Here is a 16,579-nt window from a genome sequence, read left to right on the forward strand (position 1 = left end):
TTGGGGCTGATACAATTCTTTTCACAGTTCATACATATACATACATCAATTGTATAAAGCACGTCTGTACAGTCTTTGCCCTAATCATTTTTTTCTCTTTTCTTCTTTTACATTTTATTAGGGACTCCAACAACTCTTACCACAATCCATACATATACATACATCAATTGTATAAAGCACATCCATACATTCCCTGCCCCAATCATTCTCAAGGCATTTGCTCTCCACTTAAGCCCCTTGCATCAGGTCCTCTTTTTTTCCCCCCCTCCCTCCCCTTTCCCCCCTCCCTCATATGCCCTTGGTAATTTATACATCGTTATTTTGTCATATCTTGCCCTATTCGGGGTCTCCCTTCCCCCCTTCTCTGCTGTCCCTCTCCCAGGGAAGAGGTCACATGTGGCTCAGAGTATTAACAAATGTACTCACACACACACACACAGGCTTGGCCTTTAAGTATGGAATATAAAGAGGTAAACGAAGAACTGAAAATCATTGTCAAAAATATTAAGTACCAACTGAGATGTAATTGAATATGGGGATTGAAGATAAGAAAGAATAAAAATGACAAACCCTCTCTAAGCAATGCTTATCTCTAAATATTGAAAAGACATTATTTAATATGGGTAACTATAAACCCTATTGCCATCAAGTCAATTCCAACTCATAGCCACCCTCTATCGAATTTCCAAGACTGCAAAGCCTCATCTTTCTCCTATGGAGTGGCTGCTGGGTTTGAACTGCTAACCTTATGGCTTGTAGTCCAATAATTAGCCAACAATACTCCATATGGATAACTATACTCAGTAGAGAAAGTAGGGAATGATAATTGGAGGGACCTACTCCAAAGAAATATCTAATTCTGCTAGTCTCACATTTAGGGTTAATTACTGGTAAAGGATCTAAGTAAATGCCTTACAAAGGTAGGTGCAGGAAAGGTGCACTCCTTCCCCTTTATGTCCACCACTCCCCCGCCCGCCAACAAGAGCACAGACAGGGGATTGCATGCCCTGTCCTCCTTGTCCAGATATGCAATTTTCACCCTTCCATGACACTTGCCCTCTATTTGTTCAGCTCATACCTACTACCGTTCCCTTCTTAAAACCACTGGAAGCTATAGTAATAAAAACTTTCCACTGTTTTCCTAATAGCAGCCCTGGTGGTCTAGTGATTACACTTTTGGTTGCTAACCTCAACGTCAGCATTTTGAGACCACGAGTCACCCCTCAGGAGAAAGATGAGGCTTTCTACTCCCGTAAGCCCACAGGAGCAGTTAGTTCTACCCTGCCCTATAGGCTCACCATGCGCCAGAAATGACTCAATGGCAGTGAGAGTTATTGTTTTCCTCGATTAGAACGCAATGTAAGAAGGTGGCAAAGGCACTTTGATAAGTACTAGCTCTTACCATCTGTGTGACCTTGGAATGCATTCTTCAGCAATATACATGATAGTTGCTGAACACACATCTTATTAGCTCTCCACAATACTATAGTCCTGTGAGGCTAGAATCATTTTCTTTTTAATAGACTAGAACACTGCTATTTAGAAAGGTGAAGGAATTTCCCCACGGTCACACAGTTTTAAGTGACAGGGTCTAGATGGAACAAAAGCAGGCTGACCTGGAATATGGGCTATCCTTAACCACCTCCCAGGCCTCTCAGGTTCTATTGATCCCCTCTGGCATACTCCACCCCACTGAGGCACGTTCTTGTAAGGATTATTGCACAGAGTGCCTGGGCAATGCCTGGATTCTATCAGTAACCGAGTTAATTATAAACTGACTTTATTATACACACTCAAACCACAATGGAGAGCTCACACAAAAATGCAAAAAAAACCAAAAACCAAACATTTATCTGGAGTTGATTCTGATACACTGTGTCAGACTGAACTGCTGCATGGGGATTCCAAACTGAAAATCTTCACAGAAGCAGACTACCACATCCTTTTCCTGTGGAACTGCTGGTGGGTTAAACCACCAGACTTTATGCTAACAGCAAAGGGCCTTAGCCACAGTGCCACCAGAGCTCCTAAAAGTACGCCCCAGGGGCTGAGTGTTCTCATCTCTGACGGTACCGTTTACTAAATACCTAGTACGGTTGCTGTGATGATTACATGATGGAAAAGTACCTCTACACTATAAAAACCATTACATTAGTTACAGCATAATTTTAAGTTTAGGGCATTTTAAACATGGCATCACTGGGATTAAATACTAGCCAGTTCATAAAAACAAAATATCACATCTGCAAATAAGTTTCCAACAGACTTCTTGGGAAGCACTGCTGTTCCGTAACATACTGTATATACTCAAGTATAACCTGACCCGACTATCATCTGAGGCAACAAAAACTGTGCTGAAAAACTTGGCTTATACATGAGTATATACGGTACTGTTGCTGGTGTCTTTCCTGAGATACACTACACTTCTCACAATACAAGGGTATAAAGTATGGAGTAAACGATTTAAATACTTCAACCATTTCCTTAATGAGAAATTTATGAAGCAATCATTCTATAACAAACAATATAATTTAAACTATGACAGACTTTAAGGATCCCAGGTAGCAATGTAGGAGTAAAACAGGGCTTTCTACTCCTGTAATGAGTTACAGTCTCTGCAACTCACAGGGGGAGTTCTACCCTGTCTTATAGGGTTGCTATGAGTCAGCATCAACTCAAGCGCAGTGAGTTTGGTTGTGATGTAATCTAGATATCTGGCTGCTAAATGCAAGGTCACAGGTTCGAATCAACCAGCTACCCCATGGAAGAAAGCTGAGGCTGTCTGATCCTGTAAATATTTACAGTCTCAGAAACCTTACATAAGGTCGCCATTACCCAGAACAGACTCAGAGGCCAAAGGTTTGGATTTGGGTTAATGACAGGATTTAGAGTGTGACTATATGATAGCATTACAAAGTAACATATTTCACAATGACACAAATCTGATTTCCACATGCATTTAATAACCTTATCCATTTTCCCTACTGAGACATTTTCCTTCCTTATATTGAAATTGAAATCCGTAAGCCCAGATTTCAATTACTCGTTACAGGCCAAGCATTTCCTCTTCAAAATCACAGACTCTGAATCGTTGATGTGGCTCCATCACTTGTATAACACGCATCTCCCCCAAGATGACTATTAAAATAGAGCAGCACTCTTACTCTATATGGGGGGTTTGCAGATCCTTGATAGCTTTCCACCTCCTGGGTACCAAAAGCCCATAGAATTTCATTTTACATTAATTTTAAAACATCACAAAGAATTTTGGGACCTTACTTAACGGAGTTAGAGATACCCAGACCTCTATACTGCATAGATTTTGTGCCTCGGTCTTCTCTTACTACAAATTATAATCTACTAAATCAAAGAACCTTAAAACATTCTAATTACTTATAATTAGAAACTAATACTTGCTGCCATGGAAGAAAAGCTTTTATTAAGATTATGGTTTGACACAGACTGATGAGGAGCTTTCTTTCCTTAATTTATCATGTATGTTTATATTGTTTTAACAGCATTCTAAGAAAAATCTATGAAATTGAGAAATTGATGTAATATAATTATTATTTATGGTTGCTGCTTTTACCTGCCTTTTATGTAGTTATAAAATATGTAGTATAATATGTAGTATAATATGTAGTATAATATGTAGTATAATATGTAGTATAATAAATATGTAGTATAATATGTAGTATAATATGTAGTACTTGGAATCTTGATTCGGAGACTAGTCCTTTTATTTGGTTCGTTTCTGACTTTATTTTCATATAAAACAACTTGAGACCTATGAATGGAATCTGAATGCAGATATCTCACTACCACAGTATAGGTAGTCATGGTAGTGACTCTCCTATAACTAGCTGAATCATACATTTACTCTCTCCCTTTAAAATAATACGGCTAAATGAAACACAGGTTTTTGTTGCTTAACTCTGATTGTATGTATATACATGTTCCCATAAGGTGTTTTTGTTTTTCCTTAGATTAGGGAAAGCAGCTCTCCTTTTTTATATTATTTCCCCAGACTAATTTTAAAGATCCCAAACACACTCTTCACATTGGACCATGGGTTGCAGGCAGGTGAGCCAGCAGACATGCTTCTGTGTACCAGCTCTCTTTCCTGCAGTGGTGGCACTGGGATTGGGCTGTCCCTGCTGCTCAGGTGGAAGGGGCGGAGGGTGTTGTTGGGTGCACCACTTCTCTCTGTGCTCCTGCTGTGCAGTCCCAGCTCTGGGCTCATGCTGCCAGTCATGGCAAACAGGACAACTGGGAGCACAGTCCATGTGGTTTAATATGGTGTCCTCACAATGCACAAATCACATAGCATTCTATGGCCATATTTCACAGAATGCAATGTATTATGGGCATCGAAAGACACCTACATGTAATTACAAAATCTACATATCGAAGGAAAAAGGTATTTGTAGTTAAACCTCTTCTCGTATACAGGAATTTGTAGTCAGAGTTTACAGGGGGCTGGAAGTATCTCCTACTGCTTTGTTTCCAACAATCGTAGCTCGGTTTCCAGAAAAAGCACCCCCACTTAGCAACTGGCACTGCATAAACAAAATGGAATAAAATAAAAAAATATGAATAAGAATACTCCAAGTATTGGAGTAGGCAGTGCAATGAGCATGCCTTCTGAAAAAATGATGAGATACGCTATCTGAGCAGAAATACAGAAAAGAAATCTGTATCTGGAGCTTCTAAAAATATCAGCATATTTCCCAAAAGTAATACCAACTAAGAGTGTACAGCTATCTGCAAGCAACACACACTTGCCCTTTCCACAGAGCAATGATCATGGTTTTGTTTCTTAACACAGTGACAAGGTTTTGCTTTGAATTGGTTAGACATCAGCACATACGGTACTACTGCCTTCAGGACAGCAGTGCTCCACCTTCCTACGCCACAACCCTTTCACACAGTTCCTCATGCCGTGGTGACCCCCCCAAACATAACATTATTTTTGTTGCTACTTCAAAACTGGAATTTTGCTACCGTTATGAATTGGGTGACCCCTGTGAAAGGGTCAATTGACCCCCAAAGGGGTCAGGACCCATAGGTTGAGAACCGCTGCTTTAGGAAACAACAGGTAGATAGCTGGCTAGATTTCAGGATACAGTACCATGGAGTGGGAAAAGCACTGGGCTGCTGACCGTGTCCTGGTGGTGTCTGGTTACACAATGGCTACTGACTACAAAGTTTGCAGCTTGAAACCATCCACCCCATCACTGCAGGGTCACTGCGTCAGAACGGGCTGTATAGCAGTGAGTTTGGCATTTTGGTTTCGAGCTGCTCTGCCCAAGAAAGGTGCAGCTGTTTGCTTCCCTAGACATGTACAACCTCGGAAAGCCAAAAGAACAGCTGTATTCTGTCCTCTCGGGTTGTTAGGAGTTGGAATCCACTCAATAACAGTGGGTTTGGGTTTGTTCCTATAGTCACAAACTAGTTCATGTAAAGTTAATATGACTAAGTCAACAGTAGTAACAGGGTAGAAAATCACTGTATGTTAACGCATAAAGTAAGATTTTAGATACTGATTCCCTCCTGTTTCTTCTGAACATTGGAAGTTTTCTGGCATTACCAGTTAAAATAATATAAAAATCCCAAAGCCAACAGTAATAGAATAGGATGATATCAGATTTGAAGATAATAAAACAGTCATGATATAATTATTCAGTTACTGTATCTTACTAAGAATAATTGTAAAAGATGATTTATCTTTAAAGTCCCACATGCTTCCTGTTCTTATCCTTATTTCAACGTAAAAGATATGTAAGAGACTTATCTGTAAATAGACTATCTCATTCTCTCTTGGTAGGAAACATAAACTCCCTTCATTCCTACACTGACATAGGCATAAATGAGAGCAAAGGTAATGAATGTTGTTTAATAAAATGTAACCAGCCAAAGAGTAAAGTAATATAGCATTAAATATAAGGAAAACATCCTCAGTTTAGTTTAGTCTGGTATGGATGAGTATTTACAAATAATTTCAAAACAAGATGTTAAGAATTCTAAAAGCTATTTTCTCCTACATCCTTTGAGGTAACAGATAATGCCCCACTTCAATACAAGAGGTTTTCTATTGTAAACAAAGTTTTCTCCTTTGAGGGGAGGAAAATGAGGGAAAAAATGAAATAAAACAAAGACTGAGTCTACAGAGATCAGTGTTTTCTGAAGCACTGGCAGAACACTTTTTTTCTGTGTCCAAATTACTATTCACCTAGGCAAACTAAAATTTAGCCTTGGTGTTGATGCTGCTAACTGCCAAATTGTTGGTTCGAACCCATCAGCTACTCCACAGGGTAATGATGAAGCAGGTGTCTGCTCCCACAGAGACTTACACGGTAGATGCTCTATCTAGGGTTTTAGGAGTGGGAATGGACGTGATGGCACTGGGTTGGGCAAAATGCATATATGCAAGTGTTATTTGTATCTTTATGGTAAGTATTGTCTTTTTGAAATTTTAAGGACTATCCGTTTAAAGATAAAAAAGCCTATACTTATACCAACTTCCATGATGTGAAAACTGACTGCCAAAGCTGTTATTTAATACACTTACAATTAAAAATGTAGTTTTGGGTGATTCTCCCATAATGAGCAGTTAAATTACTTACATTTTCAATGAGGAATGAGTTGTATTTGCTTTGTATACAGATAAAAAGTGGACTTCAAATTGTACTTCGAGTAGGATTAATTAACCAATTAGAGCAGTGGTTTTCAAACTTGAGCAAACAATAGGATCGCCTAGAAGCCTTATTAACTAAGTGCTTCGCAGGATCCCAGCTTACAGGGCTTTGACTGAGCATGTCTAGGACCAGGCTTCACATCTCCTTGGCCAGCGAATTCTCACACATGCGGAAGAGTAGGTGCCATATTTGTGAACCACCAACTCAAACCACCAGATTTAGGGGAATAACTTATAAATGTTGAGTCTCATTCTCTTATATTTTCTAAAACTATCATTTCTATTCTTAGAAAGAGAAGACTTTCTAATGTGAATGTTTTCAAGAGCTAATCAAACCTGAGCTGTATAAAGAGGGAAACTGAAGAGCGCTATTTGACACTGAAACACAGGGCGGTATTAAAAAACTCCTATGTGCATAGAAATGGAGGAAGTAGGACACTGTGCCCACAATTCTTTAATTTCCTCCCAAAGCAAGCTTTGTCCACATTTTCCTGATCAAAGTATCTACATTTGAATGTATGCCATTTCAGATAAAGAAACATGGGGTGGCGGAGCAAAGTTTACTGCACAGATTCTTTCTTTTCAGGTTTAATCAACTATAAAACTAAAATATCAGGATGGGCAAGCATTACCATGGGAAGATGAAAAACAGCAAAGTTAAAGACCTTTAACTAAAGCCACACAATTAGTATTCCAAACTAGCATTTGTTTCTATTGTCGTGTACTTCCATTATTTGACACTATCTCCTTCTACCATGCTGTCATTTTGATGAGTGGACACAGAGCGGAGAGGCTGCCTCTAGTACACTACATCTACGCCTCTAACCAGAAATGACTAAGCATCCGACTGACAGGAAAATACTCTGTAAAACTGACAGTGAATGGTGATCCCACATCAATGCATACATTTCAATCTAGTAGGCATTTTTATAGAGACAATTTAAGGTTATGAAGTTGATCAATCTAACGGGTTGCTTGTCTTCAACTCAGACTCCCTTTACTAACAACTGGTAGGTTTTATGATGGTCCACCCAGCGGGTTGGAGAGTTTGCTAATAATACAAACAGGTACATGGAACCCTAATGAAGGGACTGGCCACTCTGCTGGGCTTCAAAGGATCCAATCTCAAAAGTGGAGTGGAGTACCTTATAATTATTAACCAGAAGAATGGAGCAGAATGTATCTTTTGGATCCAGGGTCCCTGGGCAGAGAAACTCATAGTCCCAGGAGAGAACAATACTACTGATAAAGGCATGCACATGAGATGACAGGAACAAAAGGACTGTGCGGCAAACCTTCTAACTCATGGATCCAGGTGTCTACAGTGGGCTTTCTGGTCCTCGAACAAGAGATCTGAGAGCCTCAGAGGAGGAGGCTTGCTGGAAGAGTGAGGCACCTTCCAGTACTCAGCAGTGTAGCTCAAGAGCTCTATTAACACCCAACCATTTCATTTGCCTGGGCAGTGCAGAGGTCAGGGGCAACCGAAACCTGTTCCGAGGAGGCCCAAAAGGCTTATCCTCAGGGGTAGTGCAAGCAGAGTGAAGGGTTTGCTTGCTTGCCTGACCAAGAAGGATGAAGAAAGCTGTCCTACACTGAAGAAAGGATAATTTTGGGTCCCAAAAAAGCTCCCATTTTCGGGACCTATCCAGACTTTGCTATATGCTTCCTGGTCCTGATTCCAAGTTAAACTGGCTACTTCCCAACTGTGTGCATGCTGTGAGTTCTGTGTGGTCACTGCAATGAAGCATCAGACAAAGCCCACACGTGGAGTGTACCATGGAAGAAGCAGCAGGTGTAAGAAAAGGTGAAGATGTTAGAGTATGAAGGTTGGTTTAGAAATATGTACTCTTATTTCTTTTATTGTGTTGCTATAATTTATGTACTTTTCTTTTATTATGTTTGCTACACTTTCTGAGTGTCTCCCTCTATCAGATTTTGAGCTATTAAAGGCCAAAAGCCTCTTTTTCCCCTTGTGTTTCCTGTACAACTGTGCAATAAAGCCATCCTGTATTGTTAAATAAACTGCTTCTAAATTTACCAAACCTGAAAAATGTCTGCATCCTTCTTTAAGTACACTAACGATGGATTTGACAATGCGGTGATTAATTGGAATGGGTAATAGTGCAGTCGTGATTCCAACATTTAAGATTCATCCAAGCTGGATTATTTAAACCTATAGTAAATACAAGTATTTTCTTGGGAAAATATCTATTGTTACAGTAAAACCTGAGTTTCCTTTCTAGCAAGATTGTATGATTACTCGTTTACATTGTTCTTCCCGCAGGAATTCACACCCCCTGTTTGCATCCTGTTATTCACTTAGCGCTTCCCTTCACTTTGCTACACTGTTTCCTAATAGAAAAGGGACGCCCAAAACTCACCAATCTGACTAGTGTCAGCGCGCGTCATGTCTCCTCTTTGCACACAGTATTTGTTCATACGGGTCCCTTCCAAATATTACTCTCTGCCATCCCAAACACTGGGGTCTGGAAAGAGGCGGGATCTTCTGTCTCCACTACTTTCCTCACCTTTCATCTGACATTATGATTCTGTACTGAAAAATGTGATAAACTGCTTAGACCAGTGGTTGCCAACCTTCCTAATGCTGTGACCCTTGAATATAGCTCCTCATGTTGTGGTGAGGCCCCTCCAACCATAAAATTATTTTCGATGCTACTTCATCACTGTCATTTTGCTACTGTTATGTATTGGGTGACCCTTGTGAAAGGGTCATTCAACCCCCAAAGGGGTCGTGACTCAAAGGTTGAGGACCACTGGCTTAGACCATCTATGCTATATTAAGCTAAGCAAATACAACTATAATCTCCCTACAATGTTGTACATTTGGGTTTGTCTTTCTGAAAGGGATGCATTTTAAAAATAACTCAAGGCATTAACAGGGCTAGGTTAGATGACTGCTTCAAAGCATGACCCATGACTGGAAACAACATTTTTGGTTTATTTGGATAGGGAAGTAGGAAACGGGAAAGGTAAAAAATGACCAAAAAAACCCTTAAGTCTTTAATATTTACCTGTACTCAGATAATAAATGCCTCCCTTGCTGCTACACCATAAACTTTCCAGAGGCAGACACACATCACCCACCCCAGGGTCAGGTAGTAGACACAGTGAGTGAGTAAACAGAGCACGCAGGGCCAGGACAACATTCTACTACCATGCTGGGAGTGGGCCTCAGGTTACAGTCTTGGACTATGACTCTCAAACTAGTCAACATGCATTGAACACTACTACCAGCGTTTATAAAGCCATCGCTCTGGAGAGAGGCCCCAATATTAATAGCACTTCTAACAAGTTCCCAGGTGATGCGGATGTTGTTAGTCTACAGGGCACACTTTAAGGGGAGGTCAACAGGGTCCCTCCAGAAAGAAAAGTGACTGACGTAGGTTCAGGTAAAACAACGCATGCAGCGTGCACAAGTCCATCCCCATCCAACTGGATGTGCAAAATTCATCTAAAAGACGGAGGTAAGCATTCTTATAGATGTAAACTAAAAATTCAATGACTTTTTATGTGGATCAGAAAAGAGTTTCTACTGTAATACCTTTACATATATAATGTTCCCTAAAATTACTATACTTAAACCAGTCAATATAGCCCACATTCTGACTGCTACTCTATAATTTTTCTCCAAAACAATAAGCAAGCATACCAAGTAACATACATATAGAGAGACATTTGGATTGAACACATCATGCCATCTAAACATAAACCTAAAAAGTAATTTACTATTTTGCATTTTTCTAAACCCAAATGACAACCTAGGTGCCTGTAGATATGCTGTCTAGATATTGACCTGAGCCAGCAATATCATCATCTGCGGGCTTGTTTGAAATGCAAAATCTTTGCCCACACCTATGCCTATTAAATCAGAAATTGCATCTTAACAGGATTCCTATGTGACCTGTAGCGCATTAATGTTTGAGAAGTCCCGATAATGACCACTAAGATTTTACCAGTAATTCCTTTACTAGCACTTGTAAAATAACATGGGATTTTATAAAACCTAAAATTTCCTTGATACAAAAAGATAATGGAAAAAATCATGGAAAACATTATTTGCTAATGAGAACTTCGAGTTAAAGAACCTTGTGAGTATGAAACATGGTAAACGTAGAATGATGCCCTAGCTCAAACCCTTCGCTTTCCAGCTGCATCAGCTGGAAACCAGGGCTGCTGAAGGCTTGGGGTGCGTTGAGTAGTGTGCTGATGGCATGGTGGAGGCTGAAGTCCAATTATACTGACTCCTCTATCACAGTCCCATGCCCACTGAAAAACATTTTCCAAATACATTTCCTGGAATCAATATATAGTGAATGTAAATAGCAAAACATACTCATGATTTTTGAAAGGATAAAAGAAGTAATGTATATATTATTCATTAATTTAAGAAGAGACTTTAAAATCTGATTAAGAATGGGAACAGAAATGCAGTACACTTCCCAACACATGGTTTCCAGAGTGATACCATTCACCTGATGTGATGAAGCAAACTGGAAAGGTGATTTTAAGAACCATTACATATGTGTTTGCCATTTAAACTTTACTGTATAGCAATAAACTATTTTTTTCACATATGGTGAATTTTATAATTTTCAACACAGCACAAACTGTGTTTTGTGTAAATATTTTGTACACCTTAGTAGAAAAGTTACAGGTCTCTCTTACCATCAAAGAAGCTTTTAGTTCTCAGGTAACTGACACTGAGCCTAAGAACTGAGAGTTTGTCCAGCTTATTAATAACATCTTGTGGAAATGGAAGAAGGCTGGCCAAACGGTCCAACTCTGTATTCAGTCGGTCTCTGTGTCTCTTGGAAGGGTTTGATTTGATACCTTCTGTTGGGATTGGCTTTACTCTGAAAAACAAACAAGAATCCTTGAAATACATAAAACAAATGCATAACATTTTAAGTATTTTTCTAATAAAACTAACATTTAATATCTATCTCAAATTTACATATGGCTTCCTAAAAATCACCCGCTCAGATTTTAATCAAGAAAAAATTTGTTCATAATGTTTTGTGAAAAATCTGCAGACTGCATCATGAAATGATTAAAACAACACATCAGTGGTGCAGTTGTATTCATTAATAACTCTACACAGCATTTTTTCTCTAATACAGTTAGCCATTATTAAGAAAAGGGAAAAACCTAAAGCAAGCAGCAATAAATGATGAAAAAAATCATTCTTCCTTTGCTACCTTTCACAGGAAGCCCCAGCTTCATTTCCGTTGTAGATGAGTAGTAGAAGACTGAACAAATGTGGACCGTAATCACTGCCAGCCTCCTATTTGCTGTATTTTCCTTCAGTTATAATCTTAACGCCCTAACATACATACATGCAGCATTTTTAAAAAGGAATACATTTTGATTTATAGTTGTTGATTTTTAACACCAGAGATTAACTTTGATTATGATAAAGTGTGCTTTTATGATTGGGCAGTAATTCTCTATCTTTCGTAAGTTGTGTCTTCAATAGAAAATGCTAAGAAACAACAACAAAAAACCCAACATTGAGTATGATGATTTAAAAGAAAGTTACAGATTATCAAATACCCATGCTGAAATACTTTGAAAAGCAAGACATTCTCAATGTAAATAAAGTCATTTTTTACAATCACTCTGATACTTTTCTATTAGCAAAAGAAATAAGACATATTTTGAGTTTTCTTACTACAAAAGAAATCTTTGATAGTTGAAATTATATTAACTTTCAAAGTAGAAATTGGCTTGGGTATGGTGTGATGAAAACATTTCTATGTAATTTATGTCTTCAACATTGCATGTGGAAAAGGCTTTATGCAAAAAGATAAAAAGCAAATAAGAAGTTTAACAATATTTTAATACTGTCCTTAACATACATCTATTACCATTTTTCTCTTATAATTCTTATGTCTCTCTTTGTATACACATAAATAAAATAGATTAGTAAAGTGGCATATATATAAAAAAAATCAAGTTTGCTCCAGACTCTTTCTACAACTGTATATTTAACTGAAATTGGTTAACAACGACCCTAATTTCCCCCTAATCATATTGCCCTGTAATCAAAATCACACATCAAACTCAATGCCATCAAGTCGATGCCAACACACAGTGACCCTAATTGATGTGGTTCTGCTCCTGTGAGTTTCTGAGAATATAACTCATTACGGGAGTAGAAAGCCCCATTTTGTTCTCTTGGAGTGGCTGGTGGTTTCAAACTGTGGAGCTTGAGGTTAGCAACCCAATGTGTAGTCCCTTTGTGATGAGGGTTTCTAATACCACACTTACTTACTATATTTCTCCAATTAACCAACTTTTACTTATAATTCATGTCTACTTCAATGAATATTTATTTGCATCTACAATGCACTGGATAGTCCAGGCAAATGTCCTTCCAGTAAATATCCAAACACATACTATGGGAGTTTAGAGAAAGTTTCTTTAGAGAATGTCTGAGATGGTTCTGAGACGAGGACTAGAATTCCATGGGGCTCTGTGACTGAGGAGTAAGTCCTGACTGACGCCTGGAGCAGCGGAAGATGGCGGGGAGGGCATTCTCTGAGCACTTACCGCATGCCAGGCACACAACACTGAGCAGTGGACAGATATACAAACGCTCCTGTTCTCATGGAGCTTGCATTCCAGTGCAAGGATTCCAAAATAAACAAATAAATAATCCCATACCTTTTCAAGCTGGGAAGTGTTAAGCATACAAATAAAACACAGTAAGAAACTAATGAGTGACAGTGGAACTGGGTGATGATATCATAGCCATGAAGGTCTCTGATGTGATACTGAACACATGAAGAAAGCACATGCTATTTCACTCACAGACATGAAAAAATGAGGTGTGAACCATGTAAGTGTCTGAAGAAAAAATGTTCAAGGTATTAGAAGCAACACCCATAAAAAATGGTAAACTAAAGCCTTAGACTTCATTATGTGGGAGGCATCTTCAATTGGAAGCTGGGGATTGGCATAGGCAGTCTGTGCTGTGCTGCCTCCAGTGAAGGAGAGCATAGAAGGCAGGGCCGTTATCACTGAAGTTAAGCATCTTTCAGTAGTTCCCACTGTCTGCATCCTTAGCCTAACAGCAAACCCGTCACAAATTTCTACCCCTTACCTAGTACTCAACTCTCGCCAAAGCCAAAGCCTTCTGCGTCCATTACACTGCAAAACTAGGAAACTAGTATCATTAGAAACATAGATTGTGATGGTTTCAACTCATTCGTTCTTAAGCCTCGTCCTGACACCGCCCCCTCTTCAGAATCCTATTCATGCAGACCCCTCTGTAAAGCCAGCCCCGGTCCACCTCACAATGAATTAGCCCCTCCCTTCCCTGTACACTACCTCTGCATCTTACACAACCACGCCACTGTGGAGTTTCTATGCAAGTAACATTCCACACAAAAAGACATTCACGGACAATCTGGTTTTGCATTTTTATGACTTTCTAGACATGATTATAAAATACTAAGGAGACCAGAATAACACAAACATTAAAGCAAGAGAAGCTACTGTGATGCAGGAAGAAGTGACAGTAGCAACATGAGAAAGAAGACATATGGCATCACTGCCCCTCTGGTACTGACCCCTCTGTAGTCTTCATAACTGCACTAAGAGATAACGTTTCCTCACATGATGCAAAAAAAGTTGTATCTTAAATGCATTAGTAAGCACCTTATGAAATATTTAGCATTAGATCAAATGTCCCTAAGTGTTACAGAACCTACACTGCATATAATTTTCTTTTATTACTACATATATTTAATCATCTTTTTATTCCAAGTACACAGCACAATACCTGATACAGAGTTTGCTCTCAATAATGCTTGCTAACCAGAAAGAAATGATCAGAGCCTGATCAATAACAAAACCAGAACAAATTGTCTGGAAGACATATTTAAGTACAGCACTGTATTGCTTATCATAGGGCTTGATTTATAGTCAAGGGCTCACTGAACTAAATTAACTTGGTGAATGCATAGAGGATGTGCTTTAAAAGAAAAAAAAGTCCAAACTCACTGCCATTGTGTTGATTCTGACTCACAGTATCCCTATACAGGGCAGAGCAGAACTGCTTCCTATGGTGTCTGAGCCTATTTTTTTTTAACATTTTTTTAGGGGCTCATACAACTCTTTTCACAATCCATACATATACATATATCAATTGCATAAAGCACATCTTTGCCCTAATCATTTTCAAAGCATTTGCTCTCCACTTAAGCCCTTTGCATCAGGTCCTTTTTTGTTCCCCTCCCTCCCCGCTACCCCCTCCCTCATGAGTCCTTGATAATTTATAGATTTAAGGTCTCATTGTTCTCCCAGCTAGGGAATTCAAACGGCTCACCTTGTAATTTGGCTGTCCAATGCACAGCCATCTACTCCACGAGGGCTCCTTGGTAGAAGAGGTAAGGAAGAGATTGAAATTGCATGCTGAGAGATTTCAAATTACTCTGGGCATTGTAGTTTGGGATAACAAGTGTTTCTTGATAAAAGGACTATTGGTAAAAGGTCTATCAAACAAGGTGAAATGTGGCTTGAGAACAGATCTTAGTAATAGGAACATTTTGGTGTAAGGAAGAAAATGAAGTGCATGCAAAGAAGAGAGGAGACATAAAAATAGAAAAAGAATTACTGTGGAACCTGTTGGGAGTCAGAAGAAACGTCCAATGCACAGGGGGTTAAAGAAAGTTAGAGCTGAGAAGTCCCACTACTAGACTTAGTAATGCAACACTCCTACGCGTTCCCACTGGCCTTAGAGCTTCACAAGATCGGAATGTTGAAGATAAACACATGAATCTGCCTCACCTTTTCACTGATTTGGGGAGGAACGTTTAGAACTAGTTTGTGAAAATATTTCACATATATCTACACATACTGAAGACAGAGAATAATCCAAAATAAATTATACTTGCCTTGGGTTATGTTAGTACTTTTACTTTTGTATTGTCTTCAAATCGATACCAAGCTATACTGCCAACGATCCATTTAAATCAAAGCTACATGTGAAACATAAACATTCCTGTAAGATTATATTTGGGACATCTGGAGTTCAGATATGAAAGAGATGGTAAGATACTAATCAGGCAAAGCAGTAATTTATTGTTTTTTAAACCCTAACCTCAAAAGTCCTGTCCCAACCTGTAAGTCAAACTGTTGTGAAATCAAGGCTACAGCTGACTGCATCCCATGCTCCCGTTTGAGAAGCCCTGCACGCTGTAAGCACTGGTGGTGACAGGCCCAGCGACCGGTCCAGCGCAGAGAAATGCTATCTTTACAGACTTCTTAGTATCTCCAGCTAAAATGTTTCCATCTCATCAACTGGTATCTGTTAAAAGCAAAGCTGAAGAAACTAAAAACCGAGTTCACTAAAAAAAACAAAGAATGAACTTGTAAACTTTTGTATGTCTATGTGGTGTCATGAAACCCCATGAAGATGTACAAAGATACAACAGTTTCAGTAAACCTGGGAGATTAAGAGGTTACCTAATAAGAAGATACCTATGATAAAACTGAGAGGCACTGTAATTCTTTTTCCCTTGGGTGACTAATCCTTTTCCCACTGCTTCAATCTACAAGTAACCCTCAAATTACAACATACTCCAGTTATTCACATTTTCCAGCGCTGTCTTTGTGACCCATTTAGGACAGTTCGTTTGGTTAGGGTTACTGCGAGTCAGAACTAACTTGATAACAGTGTGTTTGACTTAAGAAGCCCATCAGAAAGTCCTTAGTCTAGGACTACCTACACTTACGAAGGACTAGTTCATCATTATACCCAGCCCCTAAACTGGCCTTCCCCTGCACACATGAAATTCAAGTGTCCCTAACTTACGTCACTTACTTATCTAATGTGTCCATAACTTATCTCCTCCC

General features: G+C 39.1%; 1 protein-coding gene across 1 annotated transcript in view; it reads right to left on the bottom strand.

Moving 5' to 3' along the window:
- Positions 1-16,579, bottom strand: part of AHR (aryl hydrocarbon receptor) — a 48,603-nt gene that overhangs the window by 24,914 nt on the left and 7,110 nt on the right. The window contains exon 2 of the mRNA XM_075558334.1: positions 11,384-11,571. Within this exon, the coding sequence (XP_075414449.1) occupies positions 11,384-11,571 (188 nt within the window). The remainder of the gene's footprint in view (positions 1-11,383; positions 11,572-16,579) is intronic.

The sequence above is a fragment of the Tenrec ecaudatus genome, chromosome 9 (assembly GCF_050624435.1).
Source record: "Tenrec ecaudatus isolate mTenEca1 chromosome 9, mTenEca1.hap1, whole genome shotgun sequence".
Classification (NCBI taxonomy): Eukaryota; Metazoa; Chordata; class Mammalia; order Afrosoricida; family Tenrecidae; genus Tenrec; species Tenrec ecaudatus.